We start from the raw sequence: 23,964 nt of genomic DNA on the forward strand, positions 1-23,964 counted from the left end.
GGTGCAAGATTATGCCCATTAGTCATATGTAATTCGTCCTTTGGCCATGTTTGAAACGCCACACTGCAATGACAAGTCACTGCAATATAAACAATTAAATAATACAGAAGAAAGTCTACTCATTTCCTTTATAATGCAATACTTCCACCGCCCCTAAATGCACGCACAGAAGAAATATTGCTTTTTCCTGATAACCACAAAGCCTACCTCAACGAGCTACGGAAACAGCTGACACAGACGTAAGACCACTATTTTTCTCCCCTTCCTGAAGTTGCATGTCCCTACCTATACTTTAAAAGACCCTCTTTTCTCTCATGTTCATGTGCCTGGTCTTGACAAGCTCAGGAAAATTCCTCTACTGATCGCCCTTGTCCTTACATTCTTAGAATTAGTCCTCTTTGGTCCTTTCCTCTCCTGGGGCTCGGATCACCCTGGACACATTCCTGTTGTTTAATCTTAACTCCTAGTGCCTAGTTCCTCATGTAACTTTTTCAGCTCTAAACAGTCATTATACCTCCCCCAAAATCCATCCAGGAAGAATATTGTCTTCTGTTTCCACTGCCATACCAAACCCACTCCACTTAGGACTACCTGGCCCAGCTTGTTCAACCTTTGATTCTGAACTGACGGAATCCCAGCTAAACGTCGTCCTTAATTTGCTCAGGAATACTCAGAGCCCTCTCATCTGGATATTCAATGATGAATGGCTACCTTACAAAATAAGGCCCTTACTCCTGCAAACTCTACTCCAACCACAACCTCTTGCTTAAGGTTAGGAAAGACTTAAAATACAAAGTCCTTAAGGGAAATGAAGAGATACTCACAGCTGGCCACTTCCACTGCTCAAATAAAAGTAAAAAAAAGACCTCAAATTTTTCACCCATGGCAAACAAATGTGACTCAAGGTTCTCATTCAACCCTTCAGGTATCTAACAAATTTAAAGTTCCTTATGGAATACAGCTCATTCCCAACATTAACTGTCTGAAGATTGAAATTCCCATCTACATCTTCAACAATGGTAAAAGTATGATTCTGGCATCTGACTCTAACTTCAATAATTTCAATACTTAATACTTGAGGATGCTTTACAGTTATCAAGAATAATCTAAAAAAGAAGAACCCACTACCATACATACAGGACAACCTTACCCAGTCCATTTATTTGGAAAGTATGACCTATTCACAACATAATCTATGTTCTTCCTCCTTCACACCAGACCAAACCAAAGCCTTGTGCTATTACAATAACCAATCTCCATCAGACTCTCTTCCAATAGCATCTACTCCAGTGTCTCTCACTAACAATCAACGCAGCTTCAAGAATAACCTCACAGAAATGAGCTTGTAGCTCTCTCTCTACACACCGGTCATCTTGAACTGCACCTCTCAGGCAGATAGTGTGGCCCATATTCAGCACAATCCATGTCTTACTACCCCTTCTAACTCTAGCAGTTCCCCACTACACCTCTCTTTCTACCCCACACGATTCACCTGTATAGCAATTTCTTCTCTGCCCCACACTAAAAATAAACCCTACTCAAATAGCCAGAAAATTCCTCTCTCCACTTCTCCTAAGCCTCCCTTACAACACCCCTCACACCTTTCAAGACTGTATTCCAGCTTTGGAACATTCTGCCCAACTCTCTCCTATTCTCCAACACCTTTATGGTCCAATCGCTCTCTTCCTTTCACTTCCTCACCTCCCTGCATCCGTCCAACTCTCTCCTACCTCTTACTGCTTTTCAATCATGCCAAACTACCCTCTTAGCTCCTCATTAACTTCAACAGCACACATTTTAAGCTAGACTCTCTTTTGGGAAACCAAAGGCTGGACAGGCAGGAGAGGCTCCTGCTGGATGTTGCCGGACCATTGGTCAAATTCCCGAAGGCCATGAGGCTATGGATGTAGGGGTCTCCTTGGGGGTTGGGTATCTTGGTCAGATCCGGTCATGGTCAGGGGGTGTAGGTAAATTGCTCCTTGTTGCAGTTACCCCATTCACACCCCCCCCAACCAACACACACACACACATACGTTTTGCCTGACATTGATGCTGACTTGACTAAAAAGTGTGCTGGGACCCTGCTAACCAGGTCCCAGCACCAGTGTTCTTTCACTAAAAATTTACCATTGTTTCCACAATTAGCACACCCCTGGCACAAAGATAAGTCCCTTGTAAAAGGTACCAGTGGTACCAATGGCCCTGTGACCAGTGAAGGTCACTCAGGGCTGCAGCATGTGGTCTGCCACCCTAAGGGACCCCTCACCTTACACATGCACACTGCCATTGCAGATTGTGTGTTTTGGTGGGGAGAAAAAGGCAAAGTCGACATGGCATCCCCCTCAGGATGTCATGCACACAAAATACTGCCTATGGCATAGGTAAGTCACCCCTCTAGCAGGCCTTAAAGCCCTAAGGCAGGGTGCACTATACCACAGGTGAGGTCATAGTTGCATGAGCAATATGCCCCTACAGTGTCTAAGTCTATTCTTAGACATCGTAAGTACAGTGTGGCCATATTAAGTATATGGTATGGGAGTTTGTCAATGAATTCCATAATGGCTACACTGAACCCTGGGAAGTTTGGTATCACACTTCTCAGAATAGAAAAACCCACACTGATGCCAGTGTTGGTTTTTTTTTTAAATGCACACAGAGGGCATCTTAGGGATGCCCTCTGTATTTTACCCAATCCTTCAGTGCAGGACTGGCTGGTCTGTGCCAACCTGCCACTGAGACGAGTTTCTGAACCCTTGGGGTGAGAGCCTTTGTGCTGTCTGGGGCCAGAAACAAAGCCTACACTGGGTGGAGGTACTTAAAACCTCCCCCTGCAGGAACTGTAACACCTGGCAGTGAGCCTCAAAGACTCAGGCTTCGTGCTACAATGCCCCGGGGCACTCCAGCTAGTGGAGATGCCTGTCCCCCAGACACAGCCCACGCTTTTGGCGGCAAGCCCAGGGGAGATAATGAGAAAAACGAGGAGGAGTCACACCCTCAGCCAGGTCCACCTCTAAGGTGACCAGAGCTGAAATGACCCCCTCCTTGGAAAATCCTCCATCTTGTTTTAGAGGATTCCCCCCAGTAGGATTAGGGATGTGCCCCATCCCCACAGGGAGGAGTCACAAAGAGGATGTAGCCACCCTCAAGGACAGCAGCCATTGGCTGCTGCCCCCCAGACCTAAACACACCCCTAAATTGAGTATTTAGGGGCTACCCTGCACCCAAGAAACCAGATTCCTGATGACCTGAAACAAGAAGGACTGCTGAACTGAAAGCCCCGCAGAGATGACGGAGACAACAACTGATTTGTCCCCAGCCCTACCGGCCTGTCTCCAGACTCACAGAACCTGCACAGTGACGCATCCAGCGGGACCTGCGACCTCTGAGGACTGACCTACATCTAAAGGACCAAGAAACTCTTGAGGACAGCGGCTCTGTCGAAAACTACAACAAAGAAACCATCTTTAAAGGAGACTCCAGCCTCACTCCGGAAGCGTGAGTCCTCATACTCTGCACCCAACGCCCCATGTTCATGTCCAGAAGAACCAACACCACAGAGAGGTCCCCCGGGCAACTCCAACAATGTGGGCACCCTGAGTCGACCTCCCTGCACCCCCAAAGTGACGCCTGCAGAGAGGATCCAGAGGCTCACCCTGACCACGACTGCCCAGTAACAAAGGAATGAGATGCCTGGAAGCAGCACTGCACCCGCAGCCCCTAGGACCGAGAGGAACCAACCACCGGTGCAGGAGTGACCAGCAGGCGGTGCTCATCCTAGCCCAGTCGGTGGCCGGCCCGAGAAGCCCCCCTGTGCCCTGCCTGCATCGCCAGAGTGACCCCTGGGTCTCTCCAATGATTTCAACCTAAAACCCAACACCCACTTTGCACAGTGCACCCAGCTGCCTCTGTGCCGCTGAAGATGTATTTTGTGTGCCTGTTTGTGACCCTCCCAGTGCTCTACAAAACCCCCCTGGTCTGCTCCCCGAGGACACAGGTACTTACCTGCTAGCAGACTGGAACCGGAGCACCCCTGTTCTCCTTAGGCGCCTATGTTATTTGGGCCCTACTTTGACCTCTGCACCTGACCGGCCCTGAGCTGCTGGTGCTGGGTGTTTGGGGTTAACTTGAACCCCCAACGGTGAGCTGCCTATTCCCAGGAGACTGAACTTGTAAGTGCTTTACTTACCTGAGAAACTAACCAATACTTACCTCCCCCAGGAACTGTTGATATTTGTAGTGTCCACTTAAAATAGCTTATTGCAATTTTTGCCAAAACTGTGTACATTACTGTTTTAATTCAAAGTTCCATACTGTAGGAAGGTAGCCTCTTTCTAGCCTTGTTACCCCCACTTTTGGCCTGTTTGTGAGTGTATGTCAGGGTGTTTTTACTGTTTCACTCGGATCCTGCTAGCCAGGGCCCAGTGCTCATAGTGAAAACCCTATGTTGTCAGTGTGTTTGATATGTGTCACTGGGATCCTGCTAGCCAGGACCCCAGTGCTCATAAATGTATGCCCTGTATGTGTTCCCTGTGTGGTGCTTAACTGTACCACTGAGGCTCTGCTAACCAGAACCTCAGTGTTTATGCTCTCTCTGCTTTCTAAAATTGTCACTGCAGGCTAGAGACAAATTTTACCAATTCTCATTGGCACACTGGTACACCCATATAATTCCCTTGTATATGGTACCTAGGTACCCAGGTTATTGGGGTTCCAGGAGATCCCTATGGGCTGCAGCATTTCTTTTGCCACCCATAGGGAGCTCAGACAATTCTTACACAGAACTGCCACTGCAGCCTGAGTGAAATAACGTCCACGTTATTTCACAGCCATTTTTCACTGCACATAAGTAACTTATAAGTCACCTATATGTCTAACCCTCACTTGGTGAAGGTCAGGTGCCAAGTTACTTAGTGTGGGGGCACCCTGGCACTAGCCAAGTTGCCCCCACATTGTTCACGGCAAATTCCCCGAACTTTGTGAGTGCGGGGACAGCATTACACGCGTGCACTACACATAGGTCAACACCTATGTGTAGCGTCACAATGGTAACTCCGAACATGTAACATGTCTAAGATCATGAAATTGTCACCCCAATACCATTCTGGTATTGGGGGTGACAATTCCATGATCCCCCGGTTCTCTAGCACAGAACCCGGGTACTGCCAAACTGCCTTTCCGGGGTTTCCACTGCAGCTGCTGCCAAACCCTCAGACAGGTTTCTGCCCCCCTGAGGTCTGGGCAGCCCAGTCCCAGGAAGGCAGAACAAATGATTTCCTGAGAGAGGGTGTTACACCCTCTCCCTTTGGAAATAGGTGTGAAGGGCTGGGGAGGAGTAGCCTCCCCCAGCCTCTAGAAATGCTTTGGGCACAGATGGTGCCCATCTCTGCATAAGCCAGACTACACCGGTTCAGGGATCCCCCAGCCCTGCTCTGGCGCGAAACTGGACAAAGGAAAGGGGAGTGACCACTCCCCTGACCTGCACCTCCCAGGGGAGGTGCCCAGAGCTCCTCCAGTGTGTCCCAGACCTCTGCCATCTTGGATTCAGAGGTGTTGGGTCACAATGGACAGCTCTGAGTGGCCAGTGCCAGCAGGTGACGTCAGAGACCCCTCCTGATAGGTGCTTACCTCTTTCAGTAGCCAAGCCTCCTTTCTTGGTAGCCAAACCTCATTTTCTGGCTATTTAGGGTCTCTCCTCTGGGCTATTCCTCAGATAACGAATGCAAGAGCTCACCAGAGTTCCTCTGCACTTCCCTCATCGACTTCTGCCAAGGATTGACCGCTGACTGCTCCAGGACGCCTGCAAAACCACAACAAAGTAGCAAGAACACTACCAGCAACATTGTAGCACCTCATCCTGCTGGCTTTCTCGACTGTTTACTGGTGGTGCATGCTCTGAGGGCTGTCTGCCTTCAACCTGCACTGGAAGCCAAGAAGAAATCTCCAGTGGGTCGACTGAATCTTCCCCCTGCCAATGCAGGCACCAAACTTCTGTATCACCAGTCCTCTGGGTCCCCTCTCATCCTGACGAGGGTGGTCCCTGGAACACAGGAGCTGGGTCCAAGTGTCTTCCACAGTCCAGTGGCCCTTCTGTCCATATTTGGTGGAGGTAAGTCCTTGCCTCCCCACGCCAGACAGCAAACCTGTGTACTGCGTGATTTGCAGCTGCTCCGGCTTCTGTGCACTTTTCCAAGGATTCCTTTGTGCACAGCCTAGCCTGGGTCCCCAGCACTCCGTCCTGCATTGCCCAACTCGCTGAGTTGGACTCCAACGTCGTGGGAGCCTCCTTTGTGACTCTGAGTCGACCGCTGTCCTCAGATCTTCTAAGTGCCTGTTCCGGTACTTCTGCGGGTGCTGCCTGCTTCTGTGGGGGCTCTCTGAGTTCCTGAATGCCCCCTCTGTCTCCTCGAAAGGGGCGACATCCTGGTCCTTCCTGGGCCCCAGCAGCACCCAAAAACCTCAACCGCGACTCTCGCAGCTAGCAAGGCTTGTTTGCAGTATGTGTGCGTGGAAACACTTCTGCAACCTCCAGCACGCCGTGGGACATCTTCTCAGCAAAGGGGAAGTTCCTGGCTCCTTTCGTTGTTGCAGAATCTTCGGCTCCTTCCTCCCGAAGGCAGCCCTTTTGCACCTTCATCCGGGGTTTAGTGGGCTCCTGTCCCCCCCAGACACTTTCGTGACTCTTGGACTTGGTCCCCTTCCTTTACCGGTCCTCAGGTCCAGGAATCCGTCTTCAGTGTTTTGCTGGTGCTTGTGGTTCTTGCAGAATCCCCTATCACGACTATTCTGTCTTTCTGGGGTAGTAGGGTAACTTTACTCCTACTTTTCAGGGTCTTGGAATGGGGTATTTTGGACACCGTTACTGTTTTCTCACAGTCCCAGCGACCCTCTACAATCTCCCATAGGTCTGGGTTCCATTCGTGATTCGCATTCCACTTTTGGAGTATATGGTTTGTGTTGCTCCTAGGCCTATGTTTACCTATTGCATCCTATTGTGATTCACCATTGTTTGCACTAACTACTTTCCTTACTGTTACTTAACTGTTTTGGGTTTGTGTACATATAACTTGTGTATATTACTTACCTCCTAAGTGAGGGTATCCTCTGAGATACTTTTGTCATATTGTCACTAAAATAAAGTACCTTTATTTTTGGTAACTCTGAGTATTGTGTTTTCTTATGATATTGTGCTATATGATATAAGTGGTATAGTAGGAGCTTTGCATGTCTCCTAGTTCAGCCTATGCTGCTTTGCCATAGCTACCTTCTATCAGCCTAAGCTGCTAGAAACACCTCTATTCTGCTAATAAGGGATAACTGGACCTGGCACAAGGTACCCACTATAAGCCAGGCCAGCCTCCTACACATACTTACCTATGTGAAGTACGTTACAATTTATGTACTTACCTAAATTCTGAAGCTTGTGCTTCTAAAATAAATTAAGAAAATAATATTTTTTCTATATAAAAACCTATTGGCCTGGAGTTAAGTCTTTGAGTGTATGTTCTCATTTATTGCCTGTGTGTGTACAACAAATGCTTAACACTGCCCTCTGATAAGCCTACTGCACGACAACACTACCACAAAATAGAGCATTAGTATTATCTATTATTGCCACTATCAACCTATTAGGGGAACCCTTGGACTCTGTGCACACGATCTCTCATTTTGAGAAAGTATACACAGAGTCAACTTCCTACATTGACCCTTTTGCCTTTAGACTAAATGTCCTTGCTTATGTCACCTGTTGCTGTGTGGTTTATTCAAGTTTTGACACACGCCCACTACCAAAACATTTGTACTAGCCCAGTGGGATCTTAATTTGGTCCTGACTTTCCTCTTGTGCATCCCTTTTGAACCAAAACATAGCTGCTTGTTGTGTCTTCTGACTCCCTGGACCATCTTCCTCATTGTGAGCACTGCAACTTACTGCTTGAGTGAGCTTCAGGCTCTCTTTAGGGTCACCTTACTCCACTTTTTCCCCCCAGACAATCTTTTTTTGAGGTCAGGTCAGATTTTTTCCTAAAGTGGTGAGGCCCTTTCAAGTTGGGCAATCCATCAACTTCCCAATGTTTTATGCCCTACCTCACATTTTTCACAATTTCTTTCTAGCATGCAGTGTCTCCCCCTAAGACTATACAGTTGAGACCCTTAAGCATTACCACAATCAGATGTTGGTGATGCATCAAAGACCATTGGGTGGGCAATCAACCTTTTATGGGGCTTCCCGGGGCTGAGAAATGTAAGGCAGTGCACAAAGGGACTACGTCCTTGATAGCCAGGTTTGGTGCAAAGGGAATTTTTCCTGTTCGTTCCTGCAAGACTTTTTGGTCTGCACCCACTCCACAGATCCTTCACTTTGGGAGTTACTGCCATCTATTCTAAAGGCGGGGTGTCTGTGGTTAGAAATACCCATCAGAAGAACAAGTTACTTACTTTTAGAACTCTTCACCAGAAAGAATGTTACTGAAGGTAAGTAGCTTGTTCCTCTTAATAACATCACCCAATTAAGCACAGTCATGACGAGCTTAAGAGCTCCACCTTACACGTATTCAGTGCTAAAAAGGGCTCAGTTAAGCTCTACTCCGTACTACTGTTAGGCTGGTCTGACCATGTTATCATTTACTTCTTGCTTCCCGTCTCGCCCTCACTCCCCTAGTCAAACCAAAAAGACAGAAATACTGTGAAGCCACCCTTTCTATAAAAGGTGCCCTTGCTTTAAAGGACATGCCTCCGTCCCTAGAGCTCAACGATCTTGCACAACTCTAAGTGGATTCCTTAACTGAGAGATCCCTCAAGAGTCACAAAATGGAAATGAAGTTTGCTAGTTGGTACACTAACCAACACAATGGTGAAAGGCAAACTCTCAGAGCATTGCGTCTCTGGTGCCAATATACTTCAACTTACTCCCTAACCCTACTGAGGAAGGAAGGAACTACAAAAAAAGAAATCTTCCTAGCCAAATCAGTATTCATAAGAAAAGGAGTCTACAAAGCAAAAAAACAACCTAAACATTTTTTGAATTTGTGAAACATTCTGTAATACGGTCCCTGAACATCATATCAGTCTTCACTAGAAAAAAATCAGAAGAATTATCCTCCTTCATTGACAAACTGGCGAAAATTGAGCTCTCCCTTGCAATCCTGCAGACGAATCAGAAGCTCCCCTCCTGATCACCCAAATCGAAGCCCTTGTGGTCCACTTTTGAAATCAACACTAAAGTTGACATGACAAACATTGAAGACAAAATGCTGCCACTCTCGGAGGAGTCAGGCGGTGATGCCGTTCTTGTTAAACCTGATGATTTCATCACTGGCAATTGCATCTGCACTAGACTACCCTAAAAAGTGTGTAGTGCGGTGCTAAAACAATGGGTTAAATCGAGAGAACTTCATAACGTCTGTTCTATCTAAAGCTTTCCCTTTCTGTGCTGGAAACTTGGTGAAACATGACTGAGACTATACTTAAATGAAGCAGCCTACCAGATGATCTCCAATAAAGGATAAAAAACATTATCCACAGAATTGTTGATGACGCCCTTGAAATTTTAGACAGCTGATACATGTGTTTCCTCATCCTCGTTAGCTTATCAACAGCTTTCAACACTATTTAACCACTCTCTGCTCCTAAAAACCCTTGAGACCAGAATAGGCCTCAGTGGCACAGTCCTCAGATGGTTTACATCCTCTCTGGAAAACTGAAGTCATTGTGTCAAAATAGCCAGTTCCACCATTGACAGCAAAATTCTACCACAGAGCCCATCAAAGCTCTGTCCCTGTCCTCATGCTATTTGATATCTACTTCAAGTCTCTTGCTTCTGTTCTCAAGCACTTGCACCTTTGCTAAATCATCTGTACAGATGACATGCATCTCTACATGAAACTTACTTTCCCAGAAGACTTCTCCAAAGCCTCACAAATGCACACTGAAATTCAATCCTGGATAAGCATGCATGACTTTAAACTGAAACCACTTGAAACTGTGGTAGCCGTCATGCTCTAAAGTGGCTTGAGGAGAGCTCCTTGTTAGAGAGGAAGCTGAAGATAGTAGAAAGTGCTAATTTCCTGGGATTCACACTAAACAAACATCTAAACTTTCGGGTAATCTAACAAAGCAGCCCATTCTGATTTCAAGCTATCATGAGGATCAAGAATCATCCTAGCTCATGACTCCAAACTAGATGCTTGGTCCTCAGTCCTTTCAAAACTAGACTGTTGTAACTCACTTCTGGCAGGGATCCCCAAAACATAGCTTGTTCCTCTAAGAGTAACACTACATATAGCCATCAGACATGCTTAGGATCCAAAAATTCAGTCATGTCTCCTTTATTCTGTCAGCCCTCAATTGGTTCCCCCTGGAAGCAAGGTGACTTGTCAAACTAGTCAGCATCGCTCAGTTGGCTCAATAGGCGACCAGCCATTTATTTCGTAATCACAACCTACAAATGTCCAGAGGGCAACGTCTAGCAAGAAGCACGGAGATGGAACTACTGGAATCCTCCACGCCAGAGAAATAAAGATGTCAGGATGCTCTCTAAGAATCTGAACTCATTACCTCTCAAGATCAGAATGGCCCCTTCACAAGAAACATTCAGAAATAAACTGAAAACCCTACTTTTCCTATTCCATCTCCAGACCCTCCCTCCTCCCCCCCCATGCTAAGGTTCTTAGAAGGGTATGTATGAGAGGACTGAATGACATACTGATCTTCTCTAAACTGTGTTCTTTGTTACTATGATGCTGGAGATCTTCTCATTTGTGAATGAGGCTTAAATGCTAATTGGGTCCCCATAACATACTGAGGTTTGGGGATCAAACATCTACCTGTTTATTTTAGTATATGTATTTCCCCCCTTTAGTAGATGCTCTGGGCACACTCACACTAATCCACTTTCGACATGGGTCTCACTTTGGTTCTTCACACTTCCACAGTGTATTATGTCAGCATGCTGAAGTCCACTGATGTGCTTCAGTGCCTGAAAGTGTTCCTATAATACTGTATAATTATAACTTTTCATGTTGCAAGGGTTGTACAAGAGTCATTGAATCATCAACAGTCCTTGTGGTAGGATGTTCCATAAGGAGATTCTGTACCTGTTCAGTACCTAGATAGTCCATCGGGGACCAGAGAGCCTGGCCACTACAATTATGAGTTCTGTTTATATTCCCTTAGATGGTATGCTGAACTGTCTCAACGTCAGGCAATTGGGCAGTCTGTTGACAAACACGGAATGCTTGCTGACCGCATATGTGGTTGATTGTCTGCAAGTGCAGAACAACACTTTGTATGGTTAGTTGTGCTTGCATATCAGAAGACCGCACTCAAATACTTCAGAAGAAGGTTAGGGCACAACTACAGAAAGGGATGGAGGAGTTGGTCACAGAACAAGAAATTTTGCAATGATTTGACTCCTGATACTAATTTTTCAGAAAAAGGATGATGTTTTGCATCCGATCTTGGATCTGAGTCTTGAATTCCTTCTTTTGTGAGGAGAAATTCAAAATACTGTCCCAAACTCAGGTGCTTCCAGAGCTGGAACTGGAAGACTAAACAGTGTCCTTTGACTCGCAGTGCGTGTATTTCCATGTATTGACCCTGCGGTCACACAGGTGGTAACTGTGTTTCGTGGTAGGTTCCACTCATTATCAGTTTGTGGTCCCCAGGTTTGGTTTACATCAGCACTCAGTGTCTTCACCAAGAAGATTGGTATTTGGCGGTAGTTGGAGCACATCTCTGCAAGAACAGGGGCACTTACCTGGATGATCGGATAATCAAAGCGGGTTCACCACAGCTAGTGTCACACCACCTGAATGTCTTGGCATCTGGCAGTTTTGTGGGCCCAGCAAGGATGTGCAGTGGGTACAGTTAAGGGCTAGCTTGTGGCCTAATAAGCATACATTTATTTGCCAGATCAACCTTCTCAACTGAAGTCCACCTGGTAGTTATGAGTTTTCTGAAGGGAATGTTGTACATGTCCCTTCCTTCTCCTTTCATTATTTCTCAGGGGGACCTTGAATTAGTTCTAACATTTTTGACAGGGGCTTCATTTAAGCCTCTGCATAGCTGTCACTCATGGTTTTTGACATTCAAGACTATTTTTGGTGCCCATCGTGTTAGCTTGGCACCCCTGTCAATTGAAAGCACTGAGTGTGCAGCCTCCCTTTACTTGTTTCTTGTGAGGCGAACTGGCCCTCAGAAAAATAGTGCCTTTTCTTCCAGAGGTGGTTACCTTATTCAGTATGAGCTAGTCTGTTATACTTCCCATGCTTTAGCGATGTTGAAAGAGAAGACTGCCTTGTTAGACTCCCACAGTATGGTCAATTACTAAATTGACACAACTAACAACTTTTCATCTGACCACCAATGTTTTGTTAGATGTGTGGGCAGGATGGTCCAGAAGAGGACTATGTCCTCGTGGACCATTCTTTGATTTAAAATCAGTTATGTCCTTTCCAGTAAGGAACCACCACAAAGAATCAGAGCACAGTGTAGATGAGTGAAAGCATCTTCTTTTGCACTGGCCATGAGTGTAGCCATAGTTGAAATGTGTTGTGCAGTGACATGGGCTTCTCTTTTCTTCATTCATTTGCCAGTTGCGATTCTGAAGGAGAAAAATCTTCAGGTAGAACTATCTATCGGAAGAACAAGCTACTTACCACTAGTAAATAACTTTTGTGGTGGCTACTTGTATATTCCTCACAGACGCCACCTACCTCCTCATTCTCAAGGATGGTTTTCGTCATCTTATTAATAAGGTTCAAAGTGAGAATTGTTGCACTGTATATTCACTTTCTGATTAAGTTGACCTCATCTCCGCACATTAAGTGCTTGGAAGAAATGGGTAAGGAACTGGTATCAGGGTGCTAGAGTAGGGCTTTATGAGTCTGTTTTGGCATAGAGCATACACCATCTACCAGTGCAGGACAGCTATTGCAAAATTTTGGATCCAATTTAGTGCAAAGGGGTATTCAGTAGGTGAGAAATGTGCAGGTAGAGTATGTCCAGAAAGATTGTTACTGAAGATAAATAGCTTATTCGTTACTGACAAAGCAGTTACATTAGGTTTTACAGGTAAGTGTTGCGTGGCAATTCTATAGCAAGAGCTGGGGTTTGGTTAGATAGGGTATTTTTGCTGAGGTAAGGCTTGGAAACAGATTGGAGTGACACAGTGATAGAGCTGCTTGTAGGTGTCAGGGCGGTGGTGATAAAGAGGTTGAAACGCCAGAGTGGTGATCTAGCAGCCAAAGGAATTATCTCACAAATCAGTGCGCATACAAATTTTAAAGCTGAGCATGCATGCAGTGTGGTGAGCCCACTTAGTTTTGTTGGGATCTACTTGTATAGGGTAGCATGTAGGCACAAAGATGTGTAGACCATGCACCAGCGTTCACAGAGGACCATTGTAAGAAAGTGGAGATAGTTCTCTGGCCTGGGGCAGATTTGGAGCTCCTAAGCTTACAGTTGTGAAGGACATGAGTATGCTGTCCTTTGACGCTCCCTAAGGTGCATACCCTGAGACACTCTGGCCTTTTCTGTTTTTGTGAGACTCTGCAACCTGGAATAGGTTGGGTGTGAAAAGAGCATAGAGTCAAAGGCGTGCAAACTATGTGGAAAGATTTCCACCTCACCTAGTAAGTCTGGGTGAGACAGGGAGTTTACTCCTTACCCCTATGAAGAATTCAGTTCTGTTTGACACTATTGTGATTTTCTCATTGATGCGCCATGTAGTGTTGGTCAACACGTTTGTACTAACGACTGTGGAGTTAACTTGCCACTGCCACAATCACAGCGCAGGACATGGTCATACAGTGGGTGGGTGCTCTATTAGTGCGTAGCCAATAGGGAAGTGTCCACTTTCCTGTTGCCATCAACACACTGACAAAACACCTATCTGCCATGGTGTCACATTGAGCCAGTGTGGAAGGCAGCCTCCCGCTATGTGCTGGCTCTTTGGAAGGCATTATTCCACCACCTTGTTCTTGCAGAACACTATCCTTAGTACTTTCATGCATGCTTTTCTTAAACCAGGTTAGTCCACGTGTCAGAATAACGCTGCTGTAGTAAAATTCCTTGTAGGAGTAACTAGGCAAGTTGTGCTTATAAAAAGAATAGAAGCTTGATTTGGATAGTAGGAACTAATTTTTTTTTTCTCCCACCAGGGCAAAAGAATATGAGAGCTTAATGGAGACAAAGAATTCGACTTCTGAGTCACCGTACAAGGCAAAGTAAGCACAAATCTGACATTCAATTCTAGGAAAAGCTTGTCCATGGCTAATGTATCATTGACAGTTTTCTGTTATTTACTAAAGTAATGTTGTATGTACTGCTTTGGCTCAAGTTATTCTTGAAGAAACATATCACCTGTGTTGTTTTGTTTACTAATATGTTTGGCAGTACACGGTTAAAGATCATTCTTAGAAGGTAATAACCCATACATATTTCTGCAGTATCCTTCAGCTCAACATTGATATTTCATTACTTGCTTAACCGAACACAAGCCCTTCATATACTTTTCCATCATGTAGGAAGCTGCAGTCTACAGTTCATAAGATTACACCAAATAGCTTGTTCCATACAATCAGTTCAAAATATTACACCTAGAGCCTGGAATCTATGGTTGAATGAATTACATCTAGCAAACTGCTACCTGTAGTTTGCTCTTATTGAGATGGAATCCCACTTTCTGCATTAACTTTCAGTATAAATAATTCCCATTTTATAGAGATTTCTAGACTCAGATTTCTCAACTTTTGAATATTCCCATAGGTGTCGGACTGGATCCCACCGAAAACTTTTCATCAGTACCTCTGCAAGCTCGTAGGTTGAGACGTGCGTCTTCACGTTGATGCCGTTCTGCTCTGGAAGTGATATGCGGAGCCTATATAGTCGCCTCTTCTGCATGCTGATATGAGTTCCTTCCTTTACACACCACCAGATGCAGATCCAGAGCTAAGGCTCGTCTCTCAACAGACCCTGACCCCGACCAAAACTTTTTTTTTTAGTGTTGTAGGGACATGTACCTCCCAAAATGACAGATTTCCTTGTAAGGACTGTTGCAAATAAATGTCTGTGACGGATCCTCACCAAATTTCCCTACGGTCCCTAAAGTCGAACCATGACTCTGAGGCCTTCACTGAATGTGTGTTGATGAACTCAAAGGCCATACAAGCCAGCAAATCAAAACTGTACATTGCCATGCACCAATAGACTATTAAGTGACACCAGTCCAGGTTGAAAGTTTGGTCCTGGTTGTGTTCAAGATCCAGAAGTCAATGGGGTCGGTCTTCCTGCTGATTCATATTTTTGGGTATGTTGGAAAAAAAAAAAAACACAAGAAATCTAAGTGGGACTCTGCCCCTTCTCGCCCATCATGGTCCACTGAGAAGGCTTGTGGCGACACCATACATCTTGATCTTGCGCCTGAGCTCACTCGACTTTGGGGCCGATTACAAAACTAGTTCCAGCACAATCTGAGTTTTCGGGTGTTTCCCACCACTCCTAAGTAGGTCAGAGAGTTTTCCATGCCCTAGTTCTTTGGATCCTTACTGAATCCCCCTGGCGCACCTGCTGACTCCACAGAGTTGAGAGGTTTACCATCTGTGTTACTGCCGGCTGGTTTGTCCTCACACCAGCTGGATACTCCGATCCTATAACTGGGCCACCTCAGGCTTCACTCTCTACTCCATTTCTGCTACTACAGTCCACGCCAGTCACTGACACGTTGATGCAGACTCTGTTGTCAATAGAAGATGAGGCTCGAATTGTCATCTTTGAAGTCGAGTCGCCAGCAGCCCTATCTTGATCGAAGTCACGCCCAGTTGCTGTTGAGGCTCCATTCCTTCAACTTTTTTGCCTCCTCAGTGACAGACACTCTGCATTTCCTGTTCGGCACGGGTTTGGATAACGATTATGTTGGGAGTAATGAAATTCGCCAACCGCATCAGGAGGAGAATTGGTAAGATGATCTGCAGGAAGCCAGTGGCCTTCATACCTTCCCGGAGTCCAGTGTCCTCTCACCAAGTGGCCCTGCAACTGATGAGAATGCCTCCTATACTACGTTTATGTGTAAGGTGGCCTAAGTCCCGGACCTCTAGCTCCCACCTTGGAGTTCAAGATCAGTATACTTATTGAGGCTCTTCAGCAAGGGCAGACATCTGTTGAGCTCCTCTTTCAATTTAACGAGGCTCTTATGGATACCTTGTTGGGGACATGGCCCACACTTTGCTCTGGGCCCCAGTCAACTGCTAAATTGCACAACATCACCACCCTACCTCGGCGATGGTGATGCAGGTCTCTGCAATCAAAACTAACCCCAACATATTCCTAATTACTCCTCCCAATAAGGAGTTGAAATGGGCAGAGATCTTCAGAACGAGTGTTTTCTCATCCATCAGCTTGGCGGTTTGGTCAATGAATAGCAGCTATTTGCTTGGGCACTGTTCTCACACCCTTGGGGATTTGGAGGCTCAAGTCCTCCCAGGTGTCCATCATGATCTTCAACTGGCCAAGGTCACAATACGTTGTGGCTTTGACACTTCTGATTAAATCGGGCAGGCCATTGGCATGTCATCATTTGCCATCATGCTCTGCTGCAGTCCATTGGCTTTGCAGGCGCTTAGTAGTCCCTCATGGATATGCTGTTCGACAGAATTTGCCTGTTGGGGGCAAGGCATACTCCTTTCCTCATGCGGTTCAAGAAGAGGAGTCCATGGCACGCTCCCTGGACCTCTCCGCCCCACTTCCCCAGCTGCATCAACCCTTCTGTTCTTTTCATGCTTTTGACATAGCATCATACCATCACCCAATCCAATGCTAGCATGGTACCCATCAGATTTTGAATTGGACCGTGGTGCTCACCGTCTCCGTGGTCAAGGTCAAAGGGCTGCCCAGCCCTCTAATCCTTCTTTCATCCCAACAGCCCCTCCAACCAATCACCTGGTGACCGACAGAAGCTTAATATTTTTGCTGGGTTGTCAGGCCAAAACTTTAGGTGAGTCCTGCAGATTGTTCGGAAGAGCTGTGCAGTACCTATCCTTTCTGCACCCCTGCACCTTCCATCATCTCCCCTATGACTAACAGAGGATCATCCTTCTGTTTTGTGACAAGTAGTGCAATCCCTTTTGGCCGAAGCAGCTACAGAGAGGGGGCGTGGTTGTTGTTCCCACTATTTTCTGGTGCCTAAGAAGGACAGAAGTGTCCATACTATTGTAGACATGTGCCCTCTCCAAGCCTTCTTCGAGAAGGAAACATTTGAAACTCTTATAGTGAACCAGGTTTTGTCTGCTCTCAGCCCTGGGGACTGGATGTTACTGTTGGAACTGCAGGAAGCCTGTTTCCATATACCTTTCTTGTGGGCTCATTGACACTGCCTGCGGCTCTTGGAGTGATGGGGGCATTTTCAGTTTGCTGTGATTCTCTTCGGTCTCACCAGTGCCCTTCAGGTGTTCACAAAAGTGAATATGTAGTGAGGTCATGGGTACCAGTCTTCTCCTACCTCACCCCAGGAAGTTGTCACCTGCCTCTAGACTACGGCAAACCTCCTGTTATCTCTGGGGTTCTCTATCCGCATCCTGAGTTCACACCTGACTCCTTCTCAGATGTTCCCCTTCATTAGTGCTGTTCCGGGCATGGTTCAGTTGCGTACCTTCGGCCAGGAAAGAGAGTCCAGAACATTTAGTCTATGATCTCTATCTTTCAGCTTCTGTCCTGGATTTTAGTGAGGTCGACTTTTAGACTGCTGGGACTAATGGGCTCCTGCATCCTGATGTTCGAGCATGCCAAGTGGCATATGTAGGCTCAGCAGTAGGATCCAAAATCTCAGTAGGCCAAACATCAAGGAGACCTCTTAGACTATGGTCAGATTTCAGAGGAGACTGCAAAAAGCCTGCACTCATAGTTACTGGACCTCTGTTGGGCCAGAGGTGAGCCCTTCCCCACCCAGAGCTGACCGTGGTCAACTATGCATCGCTGCTGAGTTTGGGTGGCCATCTGGGAGAAGTGGAGATCAGAGGCCTCTGGTCTTTGGCAGAGTCTTTTTTTCACATCAGCCTTTTGTAGCTGAAGGCCATCTGCTTGGCAGTGAAAACCTTCCTCCCAACCGTCAAAGGGAGGCTGGTACAGGTACTCATCTACAACACTACCACCATGTTGCACTGCAACACACACAATAGAATGGGATCACAGACCCTGTGCCAGGAGCCCTTGTGCCACTGGAAATGGCTGGACCACCAAGAAATCTTCCTGGTAGGACCATGAAATGCAGGACTGACAAACTCTATCTGTTTGCCACAGCTGAGAACACACAATTTCAGCCCTTTGGAGTTTCCAAGGCGTCTCTCCTTTGGAGACGTGTTCTGCCTCAAGTGGAACTCGGGACTTCTTTATACCTTTCTACTGATACCACTTCTGCTCCGAGCCCTTAAGATCAGGACTGACTGGGCCCAAGTCATCGTAGTGGCTCTGAATTAGGCATGGAGAGTGTGGTATCCAGAACTCCTGGGCTTGAGCTTCTGTCATCCGATCAGGTTGTCCCTCCAGGAGAATCTGCTGTCTCTGCAACGTAGCAGAGTTCTGCGCCCAGGCCTTCACAATCGCCATCTTCATGTGTGGAGATTAAGTGCAGACTGCTGAAGACCTTCAACCATCCTCCGGAGGTGGTTAAACTCATCTTGACGGCCCACGACAAAACACTGCATATGCCTGTAGTAGTGTCTAATGTGTGGCTTGGTGCAGTACTAAGGAGATAGACTCCCTCCAGGTCAAGTTATTTGACGTATTGTTTATTTTCTCCCTAGGCCGGTAATGCCTTGTTCTTTGCAAAGTTAAATGGTATCTTTCAGCCTTTTTGTGGTTGCCAGATCAGTCCTCTTAGTTTGAGTCTTCAGTTGCTATGCACTTTTTCATTGGGTTACAACATTAGTTTTCTCCCTCTCCCTTTGTCATGCCCCAGTGGGACCATAACTTGGTCCTCTGATGTGCACTCCATTTGAGCCACTTCACAGCTGTTACTTGCAGATTCTTACCCTCATGACAGTGTTCTTTGACACTATAGCATCAACTCAGCGTGAGTGCTACGGCCAGCTCTGCCTCAATATGCCTTAAATCACCTTCTTCCCACACACACTGGTTTTGCAGTCATGGGCATCTTTCTTGACTAAAGAAGTACGGCATTCCATTTCGGTCAAGACATCACCATGTTGATGTTCTCTGCTCTGCTTCACTCTTCTAAAGAGGAGGAGGGACTCCAGTGCTTGGACTCCAAGAGAGCTCTGACTTTCTACATAGGTGGTACCAAAAACCACGGAGGGGATTAACAGCTCTTTGTGGGGTTCTCGGGAATGAAAAAAGGCAGGGCTGTGCAGAAGAGGACCCTCTCCTATTGGAATGCGTTCTGCATTAAGATCTTCTGTGCAATGGCTAAAATATAGCCTCCATAAGGACTGTGTGCTCATTCTAATAGGCCCACAGCTGCTACCATTGCGTTGGCCTACAGAGTCCCTGTTCTAGACATTTCCCAGGCAGCTACGTGGCTGTCCCTTCATATGTTCGCAAAGCTCTGTTGTCTGGGTAGGCAGGTTTGCAGAGAGGGGCATTTTAGTTGCTCAGGCCTGTAGGACTTCCTCATATGACTCCATCCATAGACCCACCTCCAAATAGCTTTGCTATCTGATAGAGACTTCTAGTTGCAGGTCCCTTACCTTTGATTTTTCCCAGGCGTCAGACTGGATCCGGAGAATTTTCTTCAAGCAGAACCTCTGGACGCTGTCAGGTGGCATCAGTCGACTCCGCGGGCGTCGTTGGCATCATGCTTGCTGTGATGACATTACGGTCGTATATAGGCGCCACCCCAGCACGCTGACGTCAGTTCTTTTCTCTCTACGCCAGTCTACGCGCAGATCTGGAGAAGAACTACCTCAGTCATTTTTGTCGTACTTTTGACGAGTTCGTGGATGCGTCGAGGGATGTCCCACAAGACCGGATTCAAGGCCTGTGACTCGTGTCACCGATCTATGTCGGTGACTGATCCGCACCTCATGTGCCTATGGTGTCTGGAGCACAATCACAACCAAAACGTAAAGAATTTTACTAGGCCATGCGCCTAATTTTTAGGTGGTCCGACCCACCTTCGGAGCCTTCGGGCACAGGTGAGGCGGTTGACGTCCCCTCGTTTCAAAGCCGTTGGCTTCAGTCTTGGCTCCAGAGGGCCCCTCTGGATCCTATTCCGGATCCATCCTGACGCGGGTCGTGCCACGGCGACCTTCCCCGGCGTCGGGTCAGACGTCGACGCTCCCGACGTCGGTTGGGCCCACAATCTACATCGATACCATACTCCTACCCGACAACCTGGAGCCGGAACGACGTCGATCAAAGCCGATTCCGTTCTCTATGGACCCTCCTGGGCGCAGGGTTGATCCAGACCCTTATTCTTGTGGGTATGGATATGGGGAGAGTATGGAGGGGATGCCGGACCCTTTAGAATACCAGCTTGACCCCCAATTGAACTGGGTACAGGATTTGGGTGATGCCAGTGGCCTAGACACTTCCCCTGTCACTGGTATGCTCTCTCCTCCTAGCGTGGCTATGGAGGAGGGTGCTTCTTATTCTTTGGTGGTGAGAAGGGTGGCTGAGGTCCTGGACCTCGAGCTACCTTCTGTGAAGGTTTGGCCTAACATCCAAACCTATGTGCTTCAACCGGGGTCTTCCTCTTCTGAGCCCCTTTTACCCTTTAATGAAGCACTGACTGACGTTCTTTTGGGTACTTGGTCCAGACCCAGCACAGGGGCTTCTGTGAATAGGACGATTGCCCACCGCCATTGGCCTGCGCAGTCAGACCCAAAATTCCTGATCCAACATAATTCCTGACCCTACATCCCACGTCTGAGAGCCTTGTTATCCAGGCTTCTTCATCATCTCGTGTATCCCTGCCGCAAACCCGGGTAGGGAATCAAAAAGACTGGATAATTTGGGGAAGAAGTTGTTTTCTCCCAACAGTCTAGCGCCGTGATCCGTGAACACTGCATGCCTTTTGGGGCACTATTCCCATACTCTCTGGGATATGGTCGCGCAAGTGCTGCCTGCAGTTCCGGAGGCGGCCCGGGCTGTCCTGTCCCAAGCCGTAACAGATGGGAGGGATGCAGCTAAGTTCATAATTCGTTTTGGACTGGATACAACCAACTCTTTGGGCAGATAGGTTGCATCGACGGTGGCATTGAGACAGCACGTCTGGCTTTTCGGGAGATGTCCAGGAATCCTTGATGGACATGCCCTTTGATGGCCCACGTCTCTTTGGACACAAGGCGGACTCGGCGCTCGAGCTCTTTAAGGATTCCCGAGCCACGGTCCCTTGGTGTCGTGCCTGCACCTAGACCTCAGCAGTCTGCCTTTCGTCCCTTTCGTGGCTTCGGAAGGGGCTCCCAATCGCATCCTATTCCCCCTGGCCACAGACCTGCACATGCTGTACAGCCCCTCCAAGGACGCAAATGCGGGATCCCATGTTCCCGGGGATCAGGGAGCCAGCGGGTCACCCAGTCCACCCCCGCCCCCTCTTCAGCCTTCCTAGTCAGCATGTACATCAGGGGCCAGTAGGTGGCAGGATACGCCATCCCCTGCCCCAATGGCAATCCATTACCTCGGACAGGTGGGTACTCCAAATTGTCCGAAGGGGCTACTCCCTCTCCTTCGAGACATCTCCTTCAGGCATGCCACCTTCATACAGTCAGATATTGGAGGATCATATGGCGCTTCTCTGCGAGGAAGTCCAAGCCCTTTTGGCCAAAGGAGCTATAGAGAGGGTTCCGTTGCTAGAAGTAGGTTGTGGTTTCTATTCCCGCTACTTTCTGGTTCCGAAAAAGGACAAAGGTCTTCAACCTATATTAGATCTTCGGTCCCTCAATCTCTTCCTAAAAAAGGAGAAGTTCAAAATGTTAACATTGGCTCAGGTCCTATCTGCCCTGGATCTGGGAGACTGGATGATAGCGTTGGGCTTGCAAGACGCATACTTACACATTCCCATCTTGCCGGCCCACAGACGTTACCTACGATTCATGGTAGGTCACGAGCACTTTCAGTTTACCGTACTTCCCTTTGGCCTTACCAGTGCCCCTCGGGTGTTCACAAAGGTGATGGTAGTGGTGGCAGCTCATCTGCACAGATTAGGGGTCCCAGTCTTCCCCTACCTCGACGATTGGCTGTTGAAGGCGAACTCGCCACAGACAGTTGTCTCCCACCTCCAGACTATGGCGAAGCTTTTGCATTCGCTGGGATTCACTATCAACGTTCCAAAGTCACACCTCACGCCTTCTCAGACGCTCCCTTTCATAGGAGCTGTTCTGGATACAGTGCAGTTTCTGACATATCCTCCCGAAAAGCGAGTCCAGGATATTCAGGCTATGATATCGATGTTTCAGCCTCTCTCCTGGATTTCAGTGAGAATGACTCTGAGGCTGCTGGGCCTCATGACCTCCTGCATCCTGCTGGTTCAAAATACCAGATGACATATGAGGGCTCTGCAGTGGGACCTGAAGTTCCTGTGGGCGCAGCATTAGAGGGAAATCTCTCAGACAAGGTCCAGATCTCGGAAGTGACTGCGAAAGACCTGCAGTGGTCGTTAACGAATCAGGATTGGGTCAAGGGCAGATCCCTCTCCTTTCCCCAACCAATCTTACGGTTGTGACAGATATGTCACTTCTGGGATGAGGTGGCCACATGGGAGAGATAGAGATCAGAGGCATCTGGTCTCCGGCGGAAACCGTGCTCCATATCAATCATCTGGGGCTCTGAGCGATTCGACTAGCATTGAAATCATTTCTTCCCTCCCTCAAGGGAAAAGCAGTGCAAGTGTTCACAGACAAAACCATCGCCATGTGGTATTGCAACAATGAAGGCGGGGTTGGGTCGTGGACCCTTTGTCAAGAGGCCCTTCATCTCTGGACTTGGCTGGAACATCTGGGCATTTCTCTGGTGGTTCAACACCTGGCAGGCTCCTTGAATGCCAGAGCAGATGAACTCAGCCGACGATGCATGGACGCCGATGAATGGCGTCTCCATCCGGAGGTTGTGCAAGGTCTCTTCCTGTGGTGGGGAGAACCTTGGTTAGACTTGTTTGCCTCCGTAGTGAACGTGCAATGTCAGTTGGAGTTTCCAAGGCGGCACTCACTCGGCGACGCTTTTCGCTGCAAGTGGAATTCAGGCCTGCTGTATGCCTTCCCGCCAATACCACTTCTGCCCAGAGTTCTGAAGATCAGGTAAGACTGGGCCCAAGTAATACTGGTGGTTCTGGGCTGGGCATGAGGAGTGTGGTATCCTGAGCTTTTGAACATGGCCAAAGCTCCTCTGATCAGATTGCCCCTTCGGGAGGATCTTCTGTCGCAGCAGCAGGGGAAGGTCCTGCACCAGAACCTGTCAACTCTGCGACTTCTTGCGTGGAGATTGAGCGGTGGCAGTTGACGTCTTCTGACTTGCCACCCGATGTCTGTGACGTTATCTTGGCAGCCAGGTGTCCCTCAACCAAAACTATATACACCTGTCGTTAAAAGAAATTTTTGGCATGGTGCATAGACAATTATGTCGATCCTCTATCTGCTCCTCTCTCTTTATTCTTTCCCTTTCCTGGCAGGGTTCCACCTTGGGCACTCTTAAGGGATATCTCTCTGCTTTCTTAAGGTTACCTGATCAGCCTTCCTTATTTAAATCTCCCATCGTTGGGAGGTTTCTTAAAGACCTTACACATCTCTTTCCTCCTATCCTATTTATCATGCCCCAATGGGATCTCAACCTGGTCTTAACTTACCTTATGTGTACCCCGTTTGAACCGCTTCACAACTTTTCTCTAAGGCTCTTAACTATAAAAACTGTCTTTTTAGTTGCCATTACTTCTGCCCGCAGAGTTAGTGAAATCGAGGCTCTGTAATCTAAGCCACCTTTTCTTGCCATACATCCTTACAAAGTGGTGCTTCGCATGAGGACAGT

General features: G+C 47.4%; 1 protein-coding gene across 2 annotated transcripts in view; it reads left to right on the forward strand.

Annotated features, from left to right (window-relative positions):
* Nucleotides 1-23,964, forward strand: part of SCAPER (S-phase cyclin A associated protein in the ER) — a 2,262,878-nt gene that overhangs the window by 1,210,790 nt on the left and 1,028,124 nt on the right. For both annotated transcript variants that reach the window (XM_069222023.1, XM_069222024.1), the window contains exon 23: nucleotides 14,157-14,222. In XM_069222023.1, the coding sequence (XP_069078124.1) occupies nucleotides 14,157-14,222 (66 nt within the window). The remainder of the gene's footprint in view (nucleotides 1-14,156; nucleotides 14,223-23,964) is intronic.

This window comes from Pleurodeles waltl, chromosome 3_1 (assembly GCF_031143425.1).
Source record: "Pleurodeles waltl isolate 20211129_DDA chromosome 3_1, aPleWal1.hap1.20221129, whole genome shotgun sequence".
Classification (NCBI taxonomy): domain Eukaryota; kingdom Metazoa; phylum Chordata; class Amphibia; order Caudata; family Salamandridae; genus Pleurodeles; species Pleurodeles waltl.